Genomic DNA, 23,960 nt, shown 5'->3' with positions numbered 1-23,960 from the left:
AGGCCTCCGTTTAGAATCAGTCCAACTGAGACTGAGGCCTTTAACTGTACATTTTAAGTCAGTAAAAGACAAGTTACACTCCTTACAGGTAATTAGTCCATCACAAAAACAGAAAAATCATGCACTTACGACTAATTTAGTTTCAAGTGAAATAGTGTGTAATTGAAAAAAAAAAACAGACTCCAGCATCACGATGAGATACAGCTTTATTTCAAAGATCAAGTCAGCCTATCTACAGCTTGACAGTAATCATCAGATCACACTAGATTTCCCCTCCGGAGCACAGGCTTTGAACACAAAACTGTAGCCCATCAATATGGTCTATACAAAATGAATTACAAAAGGAGAAAGTGAAAAACAAAAAGAAACAGAAAATGAGCTCATCCACTCAAACTCTTGTCATTCTCCAGACTCCATTGGCCATAAAACCTAGAATTCTAGCTTCAGGATGCAGTTTTTAGCGTCACATTAACCTTAACATCGGCACTTAGTCGAGGCAGAGAGAGCTGTAGGACAGAGGAGACAGAAATGGAGGCGAAAGGGGAAATTTGTGTCTCTGCTAAAATGACCCTGGTGAGTGAAATCAGTGAAACGTAATAAAAACAACACAAAAAGTTGTTCCCCCTTTATGAACAAAGGTCTGAATACAAACTGCAGGCACATTCACTGATGCTACAGTATTCACATGCACCGAGTGTCTGCCGTGTGGAGGCAGATGTTCTGGAGAGATTTGCCATTTATCTTATTTAAGGAATCTCTCAAGCACTTCTGCATCCACTGCTAATAGAAAAATGAAGTGTATGTGGTTTTTGGGAGGGTGGAAGATACAGATTAAGAGGAGCCACGATATGTTTGTTTCACCAGTCTGTTATGCTGCCATGAATGCAGCGGTTTTTGACATCTGGTCTGATGTTTTAACAGAAACCAGGGCAGGAAAGGCACTTCAAAGTGTGGATGTCCCTTCAATTTCCTGGCGGTTCTGTTCCTAAGCCGAAAAAATGAGAAGGTCAGCTTGCCGACTCCCTGTAAAGCTTTGAGTCCTACAAATGACCAAAGGGGAATCTGGAAGAGGCAGAAGATTGCATGGTTAGTGGCTGCAAACTGAGTCACTCAAGGGTTAACATCAGAAGATCCAATCTATATTACGAAGCACCGATTCAGCATCGTGAGAGACTTACAAAGAAAACAAGGTCTCTTTCCGAGCTGCGTGTTGTGGCTTTAGCCCTCAATAGAGACCTCTGGAACAATGTGTCCATTCAACGCTGTCTCCACTGGCATCTCCTGAACAGCAAACGAGACATTAGGTCAGATCAGCGCAGTGTAAAATCACACGCAGGAACAACATCTAACTGAATTACCACAGAACTTTATATACATTTATATTAACCCCCTGAACCCCCTTTAAATCCTGTGGCGTATTAATGGAAAAAAATATATAATGTCTGTACTTTTCATTTCTAAAAAAAATGGTACAAAAAGTTACAGGAAGTTTATGTTTTATTTCTATTCTTATGATGTAGTTTTTTAAATAATTTGCTTTCCCTGTTTTCTGTTCTCATGTCTGTCCTTGAATTGCAAATACTGCAGCATCTGAATTTTCCCTCTGAGTTTCAATACTGGCCTTTGGTAAACATGATGTATATTTAAAGAAAAGATTTAGAAACGAGAGCAATGCCTCTTTATCTATATTAAATTAATTTACCACTGAGCTGAGCTGCACAGACTCCACAGCGAGCTGCATCTGACACGGCATGTCACACATTTCTGATTTAGGCTCTTCTGACAGCATATCCAGACATTTCTGCTCAGTGGCAGCATCCTTGAAAGAAATGGAGAGAGCTGGTTAGGAGATAGAGACTCCATATACTCTTTGAATGAGCAGAATAATCGAGCAAAGTAACACAGGAACCTTAACCTTTTTCATATGGTGGGTTAACAATACATATTTGTTTTAAAAGACATGTACAGCACAGTATATATGTCAAAAAGCTACAGTTTGACTGTCAGGACAGCAGCTTACAATGATCATTTCCTCTGCAGGTACAACAACAGCAGGCTCAGGCTCAGCAGGAGTCACATCCATGGATTCTGTCTGGGGAACATCGATGGGGGTGTCGATTGTGGCCACGACGTCCTAAAACAATCACAGAGAAAACACTGGCTGTTTATTTCAAAATGAACCTTTTGAATGTCCAAAAATGGGCCTTTTGAAATAAACATGACTTGACCTGCTCATTCCAGGTAATGATGGCAGGATTGTTTCAGTGCAAAAAACTGAACCACTGATAAACTGATTTGATTCAACAAAACTACACTGATTTGACAGTAGATTACTGACAGTGACAGTAACGCATCAGGTGGCATTACTTTTTGTTTGTAACACCCTGCCACCTGGTGGATGAATACAGCCACTGTTTTATTCATTTACAGCTCAGATCTGACAGTGTTTTGGCAGAAAAGTTCATCAGTGAAACACTACATTATGTTTTCTAGAAGATCTTGCTTAATAAACACAACAACAGTTGCAGTTTTCACCTGTTCGACAGCAGCAGCAGACTCAGCAATGGCAACTTCTACTGCTGAGACAGATTCTGTGACAACAAAGTCATCAACCAGCATGTCAGCAACAACCTGGATGACACGAGGAGAGAGGAAATATTCCACACTGTAAACACTCAGGAGTTTAAAATAAGTAAATAAGGCAGCATAGGAGCATAAACTATGCATTTCTGATGTGCAGATGATCTATTTGACAACAAACTTCAGGTTTTACCTCTGTAGTTTCATTAACGATGGGTGCTGCCTCTTCTACCACAGTCTCGGGGATGGTGTCTGGCACCTGGAGAGACAACAGGTACTGTTATTGAATACAAAGAGTAAAATGTAGTAAAATTATGTATGTGTTATTTGGGGGGGAAGAAAGAATATTCACCACTGGGATTTCCACGGACTGGACAGGAACATCCTGAAGGAAAGTAAACAAATAGGAGGACATATTATGGATATAGTTTACTTAAATGTTCCAAAATATTATGTAAATGAGTGCAACATGTTTAAAAAACAAATGTAGCAGTTGAAGAAGTTCAGCTTTTATCCACCTGCTTGGTAATCTACTGCTAAAACTCTTCCACAACTGTTTAAGCCGCATGCTGTACACAAACCACAAACGATCTCACAATAAAAGCAGGACATGCACTGTATTACTCTGCACTCTTGGAAGAATAGAAAAGGACAAAAAGAGAGAAGAGTATTTTAACCAAGGAGCACCTCTGTGACTGTAACAGGCTCAGCAGGAACTTCAGGTGCATCCTTTTCAGCCAATACTTCTACTTCACCTTCATCCTCTTCCTCCTCAGCTGGAGCTGCAGGACTAACAGCTGCTTCAGTCACTTGTTCAGGTTCAGGTACCTCTGAGATTACTTCCACTACTGATTCAGCGACAGTTTCTGTTACCATCTCATCTGCAACAGGTTCAACTACAACTTGTTCAGCTTCAGCTTGTTCAGCTTCAACTTTTTCAGCTTCAACTTGTTCAGCTTCAACTTGTTCAGCTTCAACTTGTTCAGCTTCAACTTGTTCAGCTTCAACTTGTTCAGCTTCAACTTGTTCGCTGCTAATCTCCTCTACCACTTCCGCCGCTGGTTCTTCAGTTATTTCTATTTCAGACTCCGGTACGACGACGTCTTCTGGGATCACCACCTCCACCTCAGTCACAGTTTCTTCCTCTGCAACGGCCTCGGCTTCCACTTCAGTCTCTGGCTCACAGACTTCAGACGTCTGCACATGCAAAATTGACACGGCACACATTAAGAAAACCATGCAACATGCAAGTAGAGGACCAAAAAATTTGCCCAAAAAATACAATGTTACATGACACAATCACACTTAAACAACATGCATTATCAAAACTTCAGTATTTTGTGATTAGAAAACTACAAATTCTTACCTGTTCAGTCTCTGTTTCTATGACTGTTGTGTCGACTGTCGGAATCTGGAAAGTGACAAATAACACACTTTACTCTGAAGAACAGAATGACAGGATGGATAAACTGATAAAAAGATGGATGAAAGCATAAAAGCAATGCAACCTTTTGAACACAGCACAAAGCTTCAAGCAATCTTATGATGATCATATTTAAATTAACACTTTTTGCTGTGGTTTTAAGGACTAGTTGCCTAATAGGTGCTTTCATGCTAATTGCAGTGATTATGCCACATAAAAAACTCTTAACACCCGCAATTTTACGCTTGTTGTTCTTTGTTGCGCATCAGTGACATGTGTTATGCACTGAGATGCTTCCAGATCAGTGAAACTCATAAGAAAAGCTTGATTCTCTGTTTCTTTTCATGAAAATGCTTCAAGTCGATTGTGATCTGTGTTATATAAGAGAAAAAGACCTGAGGCAAAGTGTTATTCATGAAGTGTGAAGCTGCACTCACAAGAATTTTCAGCACTTTTCTATTGAAAGGATTGTCTCTTGTCCAAGTACTGCAGCTATGAGCTTATAAAACATGACTGGAAACTTTGTGTCACTCTGTTTTACTGCATGCTGTCATTTCCAGGACAATTTTGGTGTGAGCAAAACCACTACATACACTAAATTTTGTACTTTTCTAAAGAGCAAATCAAGCAACTAATTACTAAAACCAGTGATTTTGGTCACTTTTTTGTCTCAGAGAAGTTAATGGAGTAGGACAGCTATTTTTTTGTGGCAGTGATTGTTTAACCGTTGCTTTTGAACTGAAAGAAATTTGCAGAGAAACCTGTAATTTAACAAATAGCTTTACAAGCTAAAACAATGTGCTTCGAGCCTGTGTCTACTGCTGATCCCTGTTGGCTGAAAAAAATGCTGCGTTGCAGCAGATAGGGCCTCTTCTAGGCATTTGAAGTTGTGTAAGGTTTTCGAAAATCAAAGCAGGTGTCACTTGTGTCATGAGTTATGCTCCAGTCATTCATGTCTGTCTAATCTACCTGTGACTTATGCCACAAAGATATACTGCTCACTCACTTCAGAGTTAGGGGGGACTGTAAAGGGGGTTTGTGTGTACTTGAGTATAAAAGTACTAGTTTGTTTTACCTCAGTCTCAGCAGGAGCCACCACTGGAGCCTCAGCTGGGGGTATGACCTATGATGGAAGGAGGGAGATGAGTTCATTCACACGTGAGCGAAAAAATCATAAAAGGTGAGCGTGGATTTAATCTAATAAAACAGTTGGTAAAAAGTCATCTCATCTAAAAAAGGCAATCTAGGATACATTAACAAGCATTTTAGGCAGCTAAAAATACCTGCCTCGTGTTGCACTGCAGCCCTGTTCTCTGACTTTTTAAAGGTTGAGTTTTGGGAGGGGCCCACACGGCAGCCCCCAAAAAATGCACCTAGAGCAAAGTGATCTTCTACACAACCGTTTGTTAACCAAACTGAAGCTGCCTCCAGGCGTTTCACAGAGAAAACTGCACTACATTATGGACTGACAGTCTGCACAAACGGCAGATTTGCATACTACGTTGTGTGCTTAGTTGTAGTTGTGCAGAAAGAGGAAAAACAACAGAAGCGGTACAACCCATTGAACAATGGGAATTTGTTACACCTTCTTCTCACGGACTCTGTATGGTCCAGCTGAAAACATATTTGTTTATTATATTTATATTTTGCTAATAACTTCTTTCTCCACACTGATTTAAAACATCCTTAATTGTATCTTTTATTATCTATTCAGCTTTCATGATGCCGTAAATTGGCACAGGAAAGACAAATTCAACTATTTACATGTCTTAAAGTAAGTCATTACATATTTACAGAATGTCAGGACATGCTATGCAGCTGTCATTGCTTCAGAAACATTTTTTATTATTATTTGATGGCAATATTTTTAGTATTACTTTTAGAAGTGTTTATTTTCCTGAGGATAATTCCCAAAAAATACCCAGATAAAGACAAAAATCACCCATATTTTGCCATGAATTCACTGTTGGCAGAAATTGTAGCTTAAATGGCCACTGTGCAACCAAGTGAGCTGAGTCAAAGTGGCATTCGCAGAGGGCATCACATAAATATTGCAAATCTTCATAGTCTGACAGTAAATTATTTATACTGTTTTGTGCCAGTTCTGCTTCGATGTAGGACAAGTTTAGTCCATGCAGGCTGCTTCTGCTGGTCGGGAAAGTCGTCCGTCGGCCAAAATAATCCATGTATTTAGTATGAACATAGCAAAAAGACAACAAATAGCTACGCTCACGTTGCTTGGCCACCTCCACCTCTTTCTCTGTGCTGTGCTACAGGGAGGTACCATGACCTGTGGGGTTTAAACAACGTGTGAACAAAAGGCCAAGTGGGCAAATATGCACATATAGTTGAGAGGAGTAAATATAAACTCCAGCTATAGCCTCGGAGGGATGGTATAGGGGAGAGAGAGGAAGGGGGGGGAAAGCGGGAGCGAGGTGGGCTATAAGCCTTCCTTCACTTGGCTGTAAAAAATGCACACAAGTGTGGCTATACTCACACACAGTATACACACCCCCTCTAGCTTGTCCAAGCACCAGAACACTGTGTACCAAACTGATCTGCACACAGACCCAACCTCACCAGGGCAATGAAAAGGCAAATTCAGCACAAATCAGATCTGATCTGGGAGCAGTTGCCAGATCATTAAACCCAAAGGGCATAGTGTACTTAAATGCAATGAACTCTGTGTTCGAACCACCTTTATGCACCCACATACACACATAAACACACATAAATATCCTCATTTTGGAGTTAGTTTTTTTTCAGGATCTCTGACAACCACTTAAGAGTTTAGGAAAATGATGCCATCTTGCAAGAACTTATCCATCACGGTTTTCCAAGAAAAATTAAATAAGTATGAAAAGGGTTTTGTACAATTTAAAAAACAAGCTGTCAAACTGATGGCGAGCAAATATTAAAACAGAAAAGAGGCTGTTTTGCCAGGTCTGGGCGAACAATACTCTATAGCATCTTAGAAAACAAACCTATAAAAGTTGCCAGGAAATGTGCGGAGGGCTGCATGTGGAAGGAGGTTTGACACTGGAGGGAAGAGGGTTGGGGGTCCTCACCTCACGTGTGCTGCCACAAGTTCCTCATTTTTACAGCTAAGTCCACAAAAGTGTCAATTCACACATTTTTTTAAGCGGTTTTCTCTCCCTTTCTCTGGTTATCACGTCAAATCTGACAAAAGGAAAAGTGTATAACAATCATGCTGTAATTAGCATTTCCACTGTGAGCAAACTGAAAGCAAATGAACCCCGAGACATCCCTTCACTGGATATTTGTCACAGACTTTAAAAAGGTTGTGACAGCTGTCTGCTTAAGCTATTCTTCAGTGCTCAAATACCAAAGGCTCAGCTACACACAAGCACAGATACACACTTCAACAGGCAGACACAACCCTTCACCCCTCAACATGGAGCTAAATATTCCATCTTCCCCAACACTGTTTCCTCCCAGCACCCCCCAGCAAAGAAGCAATGATAAAGCAAGTGCACGTGCCGAGCACACAAGTTCATAAGGCCTTGTAGGCTGTCATAGGACATGAATGGACAAGTGGTGGTTGGGGGGGAGGATGGAGAAAGTGAAGATGGGAGAAAGAGTGAGGGGGAAGGAGTGAGAAAGAAGAGACCGAGAGGAAGTGGTAGGAGGGGAGGAAGGGTGTTGAGGGAGAGCAAATTTACAAGGGAAAGAGGGTTAATGGACAGAAAGGGTGGAGGAGGAGTGGCTGTAGGAGCATGGAGTTGGGGGAGGCAAGCGGGTACAAAATGTTCAGCCTCACCAGGAGCCGCACCCACCATTGCTTCAGGCCACGCAAAAATGAAACGCGCTCAGGTCTGTGGGTTGAGTGGTGGGATTATACTCACCTGAGCCTCCGTAGCAACATCCAGGAGCGGTGGGGCCTCTTTTTGGCCCCAAAGCCAGCTGAACACGAGCCCCATTTATGCCTGATCTGATCCTATCATCTACCAACCAACTGACCAAACGTCTGCAGCCGGACACGTGGTCGTGCAGAGTCGATGCCTCGGTCGCGCAGAGTCGATGCCTTCGTGCAGAACAAGTGCAAAACCCGCTTGTGAGCAAAATTTTTTGATGAACCTCAATCGAAGAGCTTTCAAAGTTTCTCAAAATTGAGCAGGAGTTAATCAAATAAATCAAAATTTACTTGCACCATATGTATACACAAGCTACATAAACTGCTTCAGTATGTGCTGGCAGTTACAGTCAGCGCTGACTAATTTTCTGTTTTGCTCAAGTGCATGAGTGTCTGCATGTTCAGTTTCTGTGCATCTGAGCTGAATCGGGCACATCTGCAAACAGTGAAGGAGCCGAGAGAAAGAGAGGAAAGAAAGGAGGAAAAGGAGAGGTGGGTGGGAGATGGGAGGGAGGGAGGGAAGGAGGGAGGTGGAGGCAAAGGGACAGAGGGGGGAGGATACTGCCACAGCATACAACTACATAATGACGGGCTGCCCATCTCCTATAGAAACTACTTTATGGACCCTGTATAGCACCGTGGGTAGAGTTTAAGCCTTATAGGTTAAAGGTTACAAGCCAGACCTCCAAACTAAATGACACGCAAGTGAAGTGGACGAGTTGACACAAGAGACACTGGACAACACCGAGCACTGAGGTCGAAAACAATGGCGCTAATAGCATCTTCCATCTCCGCTCGTAAAAGGCTTGGGTGCCATTGTACGCTCAGATGCACACAAACACGCATGTGAGCACGTGCACCATATGCGGTCATGGCTCAGCTATTGGGAGACGAGACCATGAATCTAGTGTGTATGTGCCCTGACACACAGGTTTACATGTATGTGCAGTTTACAGGCTAAAACAGAACATTCTGTTCCCAACGTGCACGCATGTCAGCCGCATGGCACAAAGCTCACGTGACCATGATTGTTCAGCTTGCAGATGAAAAATTTATACATGTGGAAGGTAAATACAATGTTGGGAAACAATATTTAGTTAGTTTTATGGCACTGAGCTCTGTGTAAATGAAAAATGTGGTATAGATTTCGAACTTGTGCAAAAACTTCAACTATGGAACCATATACAACTGAGGAAACACGGCGAGCTTTTCATTTCCATTAATTGACCCAAAACCAACTTCGACCATAGTACATTCTAAAAAGGTGCATGTTTGATACAGTGTATTAAATCTGAACAACCTTTTCTTGCAGCATCATAGTAAAATTATCCAACACTATTGTGACAACTCTTACATTCCACGATATTCTGTCTTTTTCATTCAAAAGAAGTCAAATTGAAAAGAACACCCTGTGCACCTCGATGTGTAAATGTAGGTGATAATGCATAATGTATGCAGAAAAAGCTGTGCTCAAGCTCCCACTGATGTAGCCTTCAATCTCTCCTCTGCTTTTCCACTTCTGTGCTAAATGGAACATGTTGTTCCCTCTGCTCCACAGCTTCCACTGATAGCACCTCCCTTCTCCCATAAGGACCAGGCCACAGCAAATACAGTTTGACCTAAAGTCGTCTAAAATGGTCCAAACACAAACTCACACCAACAGATTATGTACAGTCTCTTCAGAGAAAACCAGAAGCTATATGGAACCTGGTTGAGTTAATTTAAGATGCTTGTGAAATGCTCAACCCTACACAGCATTCATTGTTCTTCACTGAGGCCCACTTGATGGGATGTCAGAAAAGGTCAGAGGTGACTTCAAAAACTAACAGAGAAACAAAAAATCTGTACATGGAAGTTTTGCAATAAGGCTCCAATAGTTTGGGAAAGTCTGACAAAGACACGATCTCCATTTGAGTCAACGTTCAAAATTAACGATGGCTTTTAAAAAGCTGTTCTCACCTCAGGTTCTGGTTCTATTTCAGGAATGATGGGTTCGGGTTCCTGTTCTACAGCAACTTCAACTGTAGGAGGCTCCACTGGAGGAATCTCAACAACTGGTGCATCTTCGGGGACAGGTGCTGGGACTTCAATCTCAACTTCTGCTGGAGTCTGTTCCAACAACACAGGCTCAGGTTCTGGTGCCGGTACCACAACTGGGACGGGCTCTGCAACAAGTTCTTTAACAAGTGGTTCTGGTTCTACTTTAGGGGTCTCCACAATGGGGACAGCAACAGGAACTGGCTCTGGGATCTTCTGTGGAGCTGGTGCTGGTGCTGGTGCTGGCACTGGAGTTTTAGCCGCTTTCTTTGGGGTTGCTGCAGGGGGCGCAAGCACTGCGATCCCGGGCCCGCATTTGATCGGTGGGTTAGCGGCATGCTGCTCTTCAAGCGCTCTCCTCTGGGCCTGCTGCAATTATGGAAAGACACAAAAACATCTGGCTTAATCACTATGAAAGTAGGAGGAACCATTTGAGCTTGTTTTATGACTCTGAACTGAATTAGTTTATGGTAACTTGAATGCATATTACCTCTCAAATGACTAAAATTTCAAAGCTATAAAGGGTGCAAAACTGTGGATACTTACAAACCAAAGTGACACCTGAATTACAGTGGCTCAAAGAGATGTTCAATATGTAAAAGGATGAAGGTAAAAAAAAGACAAAGAAATGAAAGCAAATGTGAGTTTAAGAGGTCAGAAAGCTACAGAAGCACATGTTGTGTTTGTTCAGATACTAGTGTTGTTGTGAGTCTGTGGTTCATTCTAGCACATTTCTCTCAGCAGGAATACCAGGCATGCCATCCCAGCCAGGTCCAAAATGTTTTTCAGCTCTGGACAAAACCCCCTCAGGCTTTAATGGAGGTTTTAGGGAGGGCAGACTGCTGGAGGGAGGAGGGATAACTGGGAGTGGGCCCAACAAAGCTAGTTAGATAATGGGAGCTAATTAGTTGAATCAGAGCGGTCCTGACAGGTCTGGTGAAGCGGGAATGGAAACCAGGCGAGTCAGCAGCACTGATGGGCGCCCCGCGAGCTAGACAGTGGGCCTAATCACATCATAATCAGGTTAGAATCAGGTTACAATCACTCCCCGAAAATGCTTTTGTTAGGCCGACAGCCAGGCATTCGCAGCGTTGGACCAATGTGTAAGCCAAAAGAGCATGGGTGTGTGAGGGCATAATGTCTACGCCGCCGTCAAAACAATCCCTCCCTCATCTTTGCTAATAAATAGCTTGATATACTGAAATGCTCTATGCTCCTCTGGCTGTATGAAGCACACAGAAAGGCATGTGTGGCCAAACAGGAGCACTCAACGTGATGTCTTCAAGTGTCCTTCTCTTCCTGAGCTCCGATATCTCTGACAGAAGTGGCGATAACACAAAACTGTGAATGACTTCAGGGGGCCATTTTTATCCAAGCGTCACTGGCAGACGCTGAGAGAATGAGGGAGACTGTGCAGACTCCAGTCTGGTAAATCTACTGCAAGACATTCCTCTAGTCAACACATTACCAAATACAGTTGTAGTGCTGAGAGGCACAGACTGGACGGTCAGCTGGAGGCTTAAAGACAGGGCTGGGGGAGTTTAGTGGGGGAATGCCACAAGAAGTCCATACTGAGAAGTCTTGGCAGTGCAGAAGGACTGGGCTTCAAGTTATCCTTCTTTAGTGGTGATCATTTTTCCTTTTATAAGTTAGAAAACATTTGAAAGAATGAATCACTATGACTGGGATGAGAGATAAAAGAGAGCCGTTTTTTGTGATGGAGTAACCCATGGCCTTTGAGAAACTGGAGCTTCTGTGTTACTTTCTCACTCTTCATACACCCCTCCTCTCCCCTGCCACACCCTCCCCTTCTCTTCGGGCACTCAATGTTCAAAAGTAAGAAATTTCTCCTAGTTGCATAAGAAACGTGGGGAGGGGGAAGGTGTCAGATATATCAATTATGTTGACACTGACGATACTGTTTCAATATATTGAATTATGTAACAACTATAGCAGCGTATCATTACTGTGCTGTATTGTGCTGTACAACACGTGCGTTGCATGTTGTGGTCGCAAGCATAAAATATGTCCGTATATACATGAGAAAGTGGCCATTTTCACGTTTAAGGACAGCAAATAACAGAAATGTATAAACATGGAGTCTCCGGAGCGCATGGAGAGTGCGCATGGCGCACAGGCGTTAAGCCAAGAAGACAACAAATTCTTTATCTCTTGTGTCTAATAATAAGGCCAGAGGCATGTGAAATTCCGTGTGTCTAAAAATGGTTGTATAATTTCGACGCAGTCTAGGTTTTGGGTACAGCTTTCTCCTATCTGCGAGATTTTACGCACGGAGCTTGGAGCGCTCCTCTCCACTGGCAGCGTCGCAAGAAACACAAAATGTAAGATTGAGTCAAATGAGCGCTGAAATGAATTTGACTTAACTCAAATCGATGCGCAGGTGAACAACATCGTGTGCGTTTTTGTACTTCTTTCAGTTGATTTAAGCTCAGATTTAGAATCTTACTTGTCCAAAATGAATTTGGCATCAGCAATTTTTAGCAGCAGTGTTTCTATTTTAGTTGTTGTTCAACTGAAGAAATTGGAGATTGGAGTTTTTTGAAGGGGAAAGGAGGAAAGAGTTAAACCGACCAACTTCAACTCTCACAATGGATATATGATGATAATAACAAACACCTAGTGGGGGAGTAAAAAGCGCGCATGATACCACTTACCACCCTCCTCATGCGACGCTTGTTCTTCTTCGCTTTGCTGGGCATTTTGGTGAGTGCTGATGGAAAAACAAGACGGAGGAAAAAAAAAAACGATGAAATGAAACGAGCAGCGAGGCAGAGTGAACGCAGTGGACGTTTATAAAGCCCCCGGTCTTTCTGTTACCTTTGCACGGGACCTATGGGAGCACTGGGATGGGAGACGGGGGCGTGGAGAGGCAGTGGGCGAGAGACAAATACACTCACCCCACCTAACTCACATGCACGTGCACGACAGCCCAGTGAGATGGTTGGATGAGAGTTGGTCTACCTACTGACTGGATGGTGGACTGTATTATGTAACCCCTCCATCAAAACCAGAGAGAGTGAGTGACACACCCCCTTCTGTGGTGTCGTCAGAAATACTTTTTATTGACACACATGGCAGCATCGCGGCACATGCTTTACTAAATAGTTTTCTTCACTACTTTTCTCTTTTTTGAGTAGTTTTCAGTGTTGTAACACAACAACAAAGACATGCCACCACTCTATGCCAGAGAAAAAAAAAAAACAACTAGAAGAGAAAACACACAAAGTCTTGCTGAGAAAACACTGTGCGCCTCTGTCGACTTTCATTGAATGCATTCAAAATCATGAAGCCAAATAATAGTTTTCATTGTCTGCAACTCATGCTGAGAATCAAAAAGAAAGAAAGCTTTTACATGTGTGTATGCAGACCCACCCCCTCTGCGCTGCATCAGTTGTGAGCATCCATTGTCTACAGTTCCTTGTGTACATGCATATTTATAAGAATAAGAAATGTATGTTTTATTGTGCCACGTTTTTACCCCAAAGAAAACCCTGAACTCTTATAAACACGTGTATTTACAGGGAGAGGTGTGAATTCAGTGTTTAGCAGTTGCACACACGCTCATTTGATGTTACACAATGTGGCAGTGTTGCCTGAAGGCCTGCAACTTGATTTACTCCTCAACAGTCAGCAGGTATATATGGATTACATGCATGCAGGGCCTCCACATGTCACCCAGCATGTTGACGATGAACCAGTGATCTTTCCATTCTAGTCACTGCAAGAACAGGAAAACTTCAGCAGGACACACAGCAGCTGCAGGAGATGAGTTACTGACATTTCTGTCTGGATGACCTTATCTGGTGGGATCACTGTAGCCAAAAACCAAGACAGCAGAGGGGAAATCTTGAAATCTCAGTTGAACAAAGGTGCTCCAAAGGGACCGTAGGCATGTTTTATAGTTAGTCATACTAGATTGAGGCCGTTTTCACAGTCATGTTTTCACTGTGCTTGAAATTTTTTTCTAAAAAAACATTCGGAGAAAGTTCCACAAAGTATTGTCTTCAGTGGCAGTTTTTTTTTAGTTCCCAAAATGCTGTTCTAAAAGGCACTCTTCCTGAAACATACCTGAAACATTTTCCGTTGAGAATGGCCTTCCTTTGTTTTTATGTAACATTTTAGGAACGTTTTACAGAAGAAATTTCTCAATAGTAGCATCCCCAAAACACCCTCACAATGTTGCAGAGAAAATGTTCCACCTTTGTTAATAGATCACATTACAGGAGCACTTTATAGAAACACATTCTATCTTCTGAGGTCTTGAGAACATCTTGAAAACATTTTTTGAAAGTCGGTTCCTCTTTTGTTACCATTTAACACAATCCGACAACATCCTCCAAACATCCTCTGATTGTTAAAACATTCCATCTTAGTTCAGTTTTAACCTCATCAGCTGAAACAATATCCTTAAAACGTTCCATTATTAAAGCGTGTAGGTAACGTTGGCTGAAGCTAATTGAAGCTAAAATGAAGCATAACCATTTGCACCAGTATCTGAAGCAACATTAAAATGAATGCTACCGGTTCATAAGTCTCACTGTACTTTGTGAACCTAATGCTATTGTTGTATTTTCATATGTGTCAGTTCAGGTTCAAATTTTGCCACATAAATAATATACCGTAAAGCTACCATGCTATTATTCAGCCACTTATTTCTACATGAGAGAAAAACAACAACAAAATTCAGTGTTCTTAATATGAAAATATTGGTCTTCTGGTGCCAAAAACATTAATTTTCTAAACAATTTCCATTATATTTATATTCAAGAATGTATAGACTTGTAACTATGAATGCTACTGTCAAACTTCATTGGTAATATATCTAATTCTTCAAGATATTTCACTAATTTACAAAAGCCAGACTGATCGTGGTGTATGCATTAAGTGAAAGGAAGTCAGATTATTGTGTCAACAATTTATTCATGTGTCCAGCCAAGTGTGTGTCTGTGTTTGAGGAGGTTTTAGTTACAGAACAACAGTCAGAGTGTATCACTGTCACACAGTGACAGATGCCACATATTCTAAATGTCTCTGTCCGCCTGATTTACCTTGTAACTGTTGCAGTCGTACGATGAGTTTGCATTTTATCACATGCTCGCTCCAACTGCTGCTGAGATATGACTCAATCCAGGAGTCATTTTCTGACATGCAGCTGGCAGCTCGTCTATTGTGACCGGCAGGGCTTTTGTGAAAAGAGTGTGACACTGTAACAAGATTATTTGTGTTACTGTACTTCTGTCAGTATGAACCGGTTTGCAATGTCTGTTTCATCAAAATGGTGGTTATGCATTACAGAATCAATTTTAAATGGCATATTATTCTAGTGGGATGCGTTTTATAGAGTAGATTAATGGATATCAGAGAAAAGTCAACAAATTTACTCTTGTTTTTGCATTTTTTTAACAAAAGATGTTGTACTTTGGCTGAGTGGAGATTTTCAACTACATGTGGCTCATCAATATATGATTCCTTGTCCTGATATAATTATTGCAGGTGAATTAATTGGGCCAGTGAAGCGGTTTGACCTTGACAGGTGATGTAGGAAGAAGTTGTTTATACCATTAATCATCTGTCATAGTTCAGGTTTAATGCCTTAGGTGGTTACCCCGAACATGTGTGAACTTGTGTCACATAAAGATTCAGAGCAGAGTCAGTTCAGCAGGTTTGTCAGATCATATAGAGTAAGGGGTTCATTGCTGCTGATTCAAACAAACACAGCAGAGGAGGCGTTTCAAAATCTGGACACTTTCGAGTTTTGATGTTAAAAATGGGGCTAGGTTCATCACATTCACCTGTCATACTAACCCTAGAGCAAAGTGTTATCGCATGAGGACAAAGTGAAGCTGAACTACTTGTATTTGGAGGTTAAATACAGCATTATCTAACAGAAAAACCTTGTAAGATTTCTGTCTGCAGCTCACTCTTTTCATTTCACTGTCAAAAACACAGAAATAAGGCAAATCCAATCTGCAAATCTGTAAATATGCATATGTAAGCTGTTTACTAGTGCTAATATTTTAACAATGCCAGAGCCAATATTCTTCAAATCAGCCACAATGGATAGATGATAGATGGATAGACAGGTATCCAGTAGCTCAAAAGGAAAGCTAGTAAGGAAATTAATGTGCAAACTAGCATGTACAACAAGAAAAGTACTCAGAGAGCACAGTACTCTGCCAAGGCTGTTCATATGTCCCCCATATGGCATTGTCAGAAATGCAGCATTTGTTTATTAGTTATTGATGATCAGAAATCACAGCACTATAGAATGTGACCATTTAATATAGATACCCACAAACAAAATGACCTTGCGCTGAGTACATGCGTGTGAAACTCGTGACCTAAATATGTATCAGGCAGCAGGGATTGATAGAAATTGGAAACACACCGTTACGGGGGAAAGCCGGAGAACCCAAAGCGCAGACACACAAAAACTGGCAGACAAGTGAATAACTGAAAGAGATTTATTTAACCAAGTAACTTAACCAATACATAAATACAGAACTGAACTGGGGGGACAGAACCAAACCAAAACTACTAAAACTCTACAAGCAACTATGATTACAAAAACAGAAGTTTACAAAACTGAACTGAATTACAAAACTAAGCTGGGTAGGGCTACTCACGACATGGGGAAACTGAGAACCAAGGGGGAAAACAGGGTGGGGAAAATCCATGAACAGGTTATAGAAAATGAAGTCCAAGAAGGGGAAATCCAGGAGGAGGGAGAGCAGCAGAGTCCATGGGGCTGAAGTAGTCCAGAGGTGGCAGGCTTGGTGGGGAGAAACAGAATCCAGGAGGGCAACAGAATCAAAGAAGGGATGTGAATCTATGATGGAAGCATGGAGCTTAAATACTGGAGGTGAGGTAGAGAACTGGTGAATGAACTAATTACTGCAGGTGACACTCATTACAGTAATCAGCTGATGGCAGAATGCAGGCAGGTGAAACAGGGAGAGCAGGAGGGAGAGAGACAGGGAGAGAGAAAGAGACATGAGGGAGAAAGGAGGAAAATGGGGGAAAAGGGGAAAGAAGGACAGTCGCTGAAGCAGGATCATAACACACCCCCGCAATTTAATCAATTGTTCCTTGTATCATTTCCGAAGAGTAAGTCCTGATAAGTCCACAGCAGTCACTTTGTAGTAGGATCACAATCATGTGATCGTCAGCAGGTAGCTGACGTAGCGTTCACTTGTTGTCATGGTTACAGTGACGCCATGCCACTATCTCGCAAGGATACAGAAATCTTTAACAAATCTGTGGATCCAGACTATAAGCTGCATCACTGTCAAAGTCTAATGAGTTGGTCCTTGTGTCATTTCTGACCTTCCCTGAAAATTTCATCCAATCCGTCAGTCCGTCTTTGAGTAATATTGCACATAACTCTGCCACGTTCCTCGGCAGAGTAATAATGTGCAAAGTAACATGTAAATTTTGCTGTTAGAAAAACTCAGAAAAAATTTATTAATTAATCATAGTAAAATAGTATAAATTACAAAACAGGCAAAATAAGGCAAATAGTGATGCAGATAGTCACGCCCTGGGCTTGTGAGTCTTTGAAAGTAGCCGGTGGAATCCTAAAAAGGAAAAAAAAATCTGATATGTTTTACAGACAACAACAGGAAAATCATGACTATAAAGGGGGAGGTAGTCTAATAGTAATAATAAAGCAGAATGTAGGTCAGACAGTGAGGCCCTGAAGCACTTCAGCTATCAGCTGGTCAGAAGAGAATCATCACCTTTAAATAGAGCCATGATGTTTACCTGCACACACACACACACACACACACGCACACACACACACACACACACACACACACACACACACACACACACACACATCAGGAACACACTGGAATGTTGTCCGTCAACAAACAAGCTTCCGAAGGTTATCTCCATGGTAACCACCCCCATCCCATCAGTGCAAACACACACACACACACACACACACACACACACACGCAAAGGCAAAGAAACATTGCCCAAATACTATTTTTAGATTCGGGGTTTACACACTGATTATCCCTCGAGAGAAAAGTTGGCCACTCGTCAGACATTTAAATATGCAGATATTTACAGCTATTTGACAGAAACATGAAGATTAAATCAGACTGACAATAAACTAAATGACACATTTATGTAGCTCATTTGAAAACAGAGAAGAGTTAGTATTTAACAGACAGTGGAGAAAGTTGGGTCAGCAGAGATGCAGATGATCATGCTTATTTGCTTTTCTTGCTGATAGTTTGGATCATTGCCTGGTAAATTGTGATTTTAATTCTCAAATGTTATTTTTGGATCTACCGAAGTACTACAATGAAGGTAAGTAAGCAACAGGAACAAATCAATAAACAAACTTCATTTATACAGAGCTTCTCAAAATAAGAGATTTTATTTGAAAATGTTTCTTGACTGCTACTCCAAGTTATTGCTATTTGAAGAATTTCAATATGCTGACAAACTGTTTCAGTTCAAGCTTCATGTCCTATGGCTAGATAACAGGTTAGTTTATTGAGCAATAAAATGAAATCTCATAAAAATAGGTCTATTTTTGGAGCAAAAGTACCTAATTTGTGAGTTTTATTTGCCAAACCTAATAACTGTGCTCCATTATTGTCTCTGTTCTTGCTCCTCTTGGTATAAAGATGGTATCTATTCACCACAAACTCTTCTGAATCCCTCTAGAACCACCAACTCACTTGTTTTCTTGTGACTCCGGCATTCCTGAATCACATCAACAGCTGCCCACCCACGTTAGATTATTTAAAAAAAACAAACAAACAAACAAACAAACAAAATGCTTCCCATGCTGTGATGGATTTATTTCAAAATCAGCATATGAATGTGCAATTTTCTTTTTGCTCTTGGTTTCTTTAATTTCACAAATATGTTTCAAAGGGACTTCAGCTGCAAGATAAAATTGCTCAGATATTAGCATTTGGTACAATCAACAACGTTTAAAAGCAGTTTTACAAATGAGCATTTGCCTGAATGAGGTATTTTAGAATTGTTGCTGTGGATAAAGGATAGTTTCATGTCGTTGCAAATCATGAAAATGTCATTCTTGAAAAAATATAGGAATTCTACAGACATGAGCTTGTTTTCTCCTCACATTGCTTGGGTTTTGATGTTCGAGGCTGTGGTCTTGCCAACTTGTTGGAAGGGTGAACAAATTTTGCCAGCTGCTTGCTTAAAGTTTGTCTCCATTCATTGATTAAACCTGTAAAATATAATTGAATCTGGTTTTTGATCAAGTTTTTTCTATGAAAATAATCTCTTCGTACCTTGAAATGGCTTAGATGTAACAGCCATGCTTCCACCATAAAGTGCTGCTTTACATAGTGGCCACATTGCTCTCAACTCACCGTAGCTCAAGCACAAAAGCTCACCTACAACTCTCCTCACGCACTGCAAAACTGCTCTCAGAAAGCCCACTTGGTGAGATTACCATATTCCCTTCATGTGGAACTTTGTGTACTGACAGGAACTATAACATCACCCTTAAATTTATTATACATGAAATCATGGAAGTCTGAATTCATCTGTTTAAGTTGCACTGCAGTTTTAGGGTGGAAATGCTTAGCCATAGTCTCTCTTTCTTTCTTTCTTTCTTTCTTTCTTTCTTGCTGTGCCTGCCAGTACATAGAAACCACCATATCGACATGTTAACAAGGCAAAAAAAAACATGATTTCCCCTGAAGGGGGAGGGCAGCAACCTTATATGGTTCAACTCAGTGCTTGTGCTAGAAGCATTTTTTGTGCTAATTGCAAAATATATCCTCACAATTTGCTAATTTACTGATGTGATGTGAATCTCTTCTTATGCTTCATGTGTTTATATCACCAACATTAATATTCTGAGTGATTTATTTTGGATTCATTGCAAATAAACAGCAAACATGAAGGAAACGTGAGGAGATCAGAGCATCAGTACATTCTTTGACATCACAGTTGACTTTGAAATGTTTTATTATTTTGTTTAAACTGAGAATGAATCCAAATCAGCGTCTCATGTGTTGTGATTAGGGCTGTTTTCCGTGTGAGTCAAAAAACAGAAAACAAGGTCAAATAAATGGCTACCACTTGCTTGCGCAAACAAGATCAGTTCAACCAGCTAGGTGACCTCATAACAAACATTAGCATTTCAGCTTTACGGCTTAGCACACCTTCAAGGTATGTGCTGAGAAAATGTGTACTTTAATCATTTTTGTACTCTTCCCTTTGGCCACACACCCCAAATAAATAATAAAAATGAGGTAAAAATTAACTGAAAGCCACTGCTATCTGTGTGAATGATTTTTCCTACCATCACAGACAGTTCAGAGCTTGTTAATGAAGAGTCACAGGCCAGACAAAGATAGACTCACTGAGGATGCCATCAGACAGTAATGCCAGGGACTCTCCAGTGTGTATTCATATCACAGAGCAGCAGGGGGTCAATTAAGATAAAGAGAACGAAAGACAGAGGGAGAAGGATCAAACCATCAGTCATCAGAGAACAGACTTACACGATGCACATTTTCCCTCTGCATGCCTTCAAGCAGCTCTCACATTCTTTTCCCTGACCGACACGCTCACATGCACAGACGTATCCACATCCCGTCCATTCCTCTTTATATTATCTCCTCTTTTCTCGGTCTGTGCAGCCTCCAGGGGGGTTTTCTTCCTCTAAATCTATTCCAGGATCCCAGATATCTCTTCCAGACCGAGCCAATACACAGCGAAGACTCAACACCACAAGACTATTTGTGGCTATTTGCTTTTTTTTAAAAAGCCGATCCAAAATAAACTTTAAAACCCTGCATTTGAGCTTAGCCGGTTTGTGTTTGTTTCTGGCGTCTTGTTTGACTGTCTCCCAGCAGGACTTTTGGAACTGTAATGAGTAGATTTCTTTGTAGTTTGGTTTGACAGATTGACCCCTTCAACTGCCCACATGTGGGTCATTAACAGAAAGGCAAGGAGAGAGGTCAAATATGGTTAAAACTGTATTCCAGGTGCAAAAAAGCTACTAAACCAGAGGGAAAGGAGTAAAATAAAATGATAGCCTGGACATGAAGGCATTTCCAAGTTATGCAATAGTGCATAATTCAAATTAATCATTGTGTTTAAGTGTTTAACTAACTATTGAGATGGTAAAATATCTGAATTTCGTAAAGATTCATTGGGGAAAAAAGTCTTGGACTCTTTAAGGAAATGTTTGCAAACTACTTTGGAATATATGCAGTTTAAAACAATGTCTTTGCTGCAGATATGAAAGAAAAAGTACAAAATGTTCAGGACAGTGACATCAATCTTGAAATATATTTTTCGTGCCCACATATTTTAGAGAACTGTCATGTCTACACACAAAGCACAAAACTCTCAGCTTTAATCAGACAAAGTCTCTGCTGTGTGAGACTGTGTGGAGAGGAAAAACTGTGTCTATTTTTGGCAGCACATGTACAAATCTCAATAAACAAAGGCCAAAATGGTCCCTATGTAGTTCAGGGAAAGGAATATATATGTCAAAAAATATCCTCGGAAAGTAAAGTAAAGGAGAAAAATACACTTATCAGCAAAAATAGTCTCATAGATGAACAGAAAACATTCTTGGACCTGAATACAAAAGAAAAAAGCAATATGATGTTAATAAAAATAACAACTGTGAGACATTTTTGTGTGAATTGTTGCCTGGAAAGTTACTTCTAAGCAGTTTAAAGCAAAAAAAATAACCAAAGCTATAGCCCAAGTCCTACAGCAGGTTTGTTCAACATGTAGAAAGCAGACAGGGATACTGTTGCAGGGCAGAAATTCAACAAGTCAGATCATTACAGGCAGCTTTGTGCCGCCTCAGTCTGCAGGGGGTCCTAAAGGGGGACTGAGGGGGGAGACAGAGAGGGGGAGGATGGTTGAAAAAATTACACAAACCTGTGTAACATGAGACAGACTGAGAAGGAGGAAGATATAGATAGAGAGTGGAAAGAAGAAGTGAAGGAAGTAAGAGGTAGACAGAGGAGGAGGGGAAGAGAAAGAAATGTGAGTGAGAGGATGTGGTGTAACAGCAGAGGAGCAGCAGAAGGTTTTGATTTTAGAGGTTATTGGTCTGAATATTTTTTAGGCTGAAAGGTGCCACACGGACATGTCAAGATGCCCACCTTTATCCTTTGTCCTACCTCAAAGAAATCTTGTAAGAGCAAGTGAAAATTCAGGTTTTGCTTGTTCTGCCTCAGGGGAAAGTTTACATCCATACACTTGCACTGCCCTCTAGTGTTTCATTTTACTATAAAACAGTACCACAGTTTGTGCATTCCTGTGAGTATCCTGGCAGCCCCACACTCAAAATCCTGTGTGTAAGTATATGTATGTACAGTATATATGGGAAAAAGCCAGTAGAAGAAAACAGTCAGAGGACACCATGTAGCTGTACGAGTGTTTTCCATTGACTGGTTATTGGTTTCTGCTGCAAAAGCTGGCAAAAGCTCATATTGTCTCCTGTGGACTAATCTTTCTGTGTTGTACTCTAAGTTTCTTGCTTGACTCTGTCTGAATTTAATGCCATGAATCGGTTTCATGACATTAACGACTCTCTGATTCTAAAAGGAGCACAGGAAGGAAGATATTCTGGGATCTTCAGCTAATGCTCACTTCCACACGGGCACATGTATCATCCATGCTCTGTGCAAAGCTCAGTACAAGGATTCCCCTGACAGAAGCCGGCAGATGACGCTGCTTTAAAACACTGAAAAATGATGTGATGAAGCCCCCCTGGCATATATAGGATTACAGATCATGTGTGAGTGGCTGGGATACGTGTTGGACCATGTCAGCCTGTCTTCACAGTCAGTAAATCATCGTGGACTTCCCACTCTGGCTTTCACTGAACAACTGCTTCAGTCAATGAGTAGATAATGCCAGAGAAAGAATGACAGTTGTGAGCAAATTTCCAGTCAAGTTCCCACTAATATTCTCAGCAGGAAGGTTTTTTTTTTTTGTTGCCAGCATGTTCCTCTTAACTATAGGATAACGAAACATGTTCTAAAAATGTGATAATTTTAGTCCATTTTGCTCTAACCCATAAAGCGGGAAATGTTCCCACAATGTTGGCTAACATTACCTACAGGTTCTAATGTTGTTTAAAAGAAAACATTTTTAACCAAATTTTAGAAGAACATTCTAAACATATCTATCATTTCAAATTATGTTCCTATGAGGTTAAAAGTGAAGTAAGACACTTTTTAACATTCAGAGGATGTTTGGAGGATGTTGTCATATTATGATAACAAATGAAGGACTAACATTCAAAATGTGTTTTCAAGGTGTTCTCAAGGCCTCAGATGACATTTTTTAAAATTTTTTTTAAAAAATAAAATATTAATGTCATGTGACATCTTAACAAAGGTGGAACAAGGATTTTTTTTTAATGTTGCTATTGACAAATTCTTCAATAAAATGTTCCCACAATGTTACATGATAACAAAGGCAGGACGTTCTCAATGAAACATTTGGGAAATGTTTTAAGAACAACATTCTGGGAGCTAAAGTAAGACTTCCTGCTGAAAGAATTAACACAACTTTGCAAATTTTCTCAGAACAAAAATTCAAGCTGACAAAGTTCTCAAAAACTGCACTGCACAATGTTCTTTCTTTGTTATCGTGGAACACTATGAGAATGTTTCATAGAAGAATGTTTGATAATATATTCTCTCAACAACATCCTTAAAACGTTGCAGCCAGAATGTTTCACCTTTGTTGAAAACATCGCAGGACAGGAACGTTTTAAAAAAGAACATTCTGCCATCTGAGATCCCAGCAACATCTTGAAAAACATCCTTCCTTTGAGAACGTTCTCTAATGTGTTCCTTCAACAAAAAGGCAAAATGTTCTACCTTTAATATATCACATCATTAAAAAACATTCTGTCATCTGAGGAGAACATTTTTTGAATGTTGGTTTGAGAACATTCTTTTTTTTTTTTATCATAAGACACAAACGACAACCCAAAAACATCCTGAGAACACTGCAGCACGAATGTTCCACCTTTATTAA

The 23,960-nt window shown here is 40.7% G+C and overlaps 1 protein-coding gene across 3 annotated transcripts; it reads right to left on the bottom strand.

Moving 5' to 3' along the window:
* Positions 1-188: 188 nt before the first annotated feature.
* On the bottom strand, positions 189-12,749 carry LOC111564810 (calphotin-like). 3 transcript variants are annotated; one of them, XM_023264612.3, is made up of 12 exons: positions 12,590-12,749; positions 9,837-10,283; positions 5,079-5,126; positions 3,947-3,991; positions 3,268-3,777; positions 2,933-2,965; positions 2,774-2,839; positions 2,536-2,631; positions 2,021-2,134; positions 1,703-1,819; positions 1,179-1,281; positions 189-1,062 (listed from the first exon to the last, which is right to left on the bottom strand). In XM_023264612.3, the coding sequence occupies exons 1-11, from the start codon at positions 12,632-12,634 to the stop codon at positions 1,219-1,221; spliced, it is 1,584 nt and encodes a 527-aa protein (XP_023120380.2). In that variant the 5' UTR covers positions 12,635-12,749; the 3' UTR covers positions 189-1,062; positions 1,179-1,218. The 3 variants fall into 3 exon arrangements, with proteins under 3 accessions (XP_023120380.2, XP_023120381.2, XP_035801535.1); XM_023264613.3 differs by lacking the exon at positions 3,268-3,777; XM_035945642.2 differs by lacking the exons at positions 9,837-10,283; positions 12,590-12,749 and adding an exon at positions 7,870-8,305.
* Between the last annotated feature and the right edge of the window lie 11,211 nt (positions 12,750-23,960).

The sequence above is a fragment of the Amphiprion ocellaris genome, chromosome 6 (genome assembly GCF_022539595.1).
Source record: "Amphiprion ocellaris isolate individual 3 ecotype Okinawa chromosome 6, ASM2253959v1, whole genome shotgun sequence".
NCBI lineage: Eukaryota > Metazoa > Chordata > Actinopteri > Pomacentridae > Amphiprion > Amphiprion ocellaris.
Note: the sequence above shows the minus strand (reverse complement) of the source record. Positions and strands in the feature narration are given on the sequence as shown.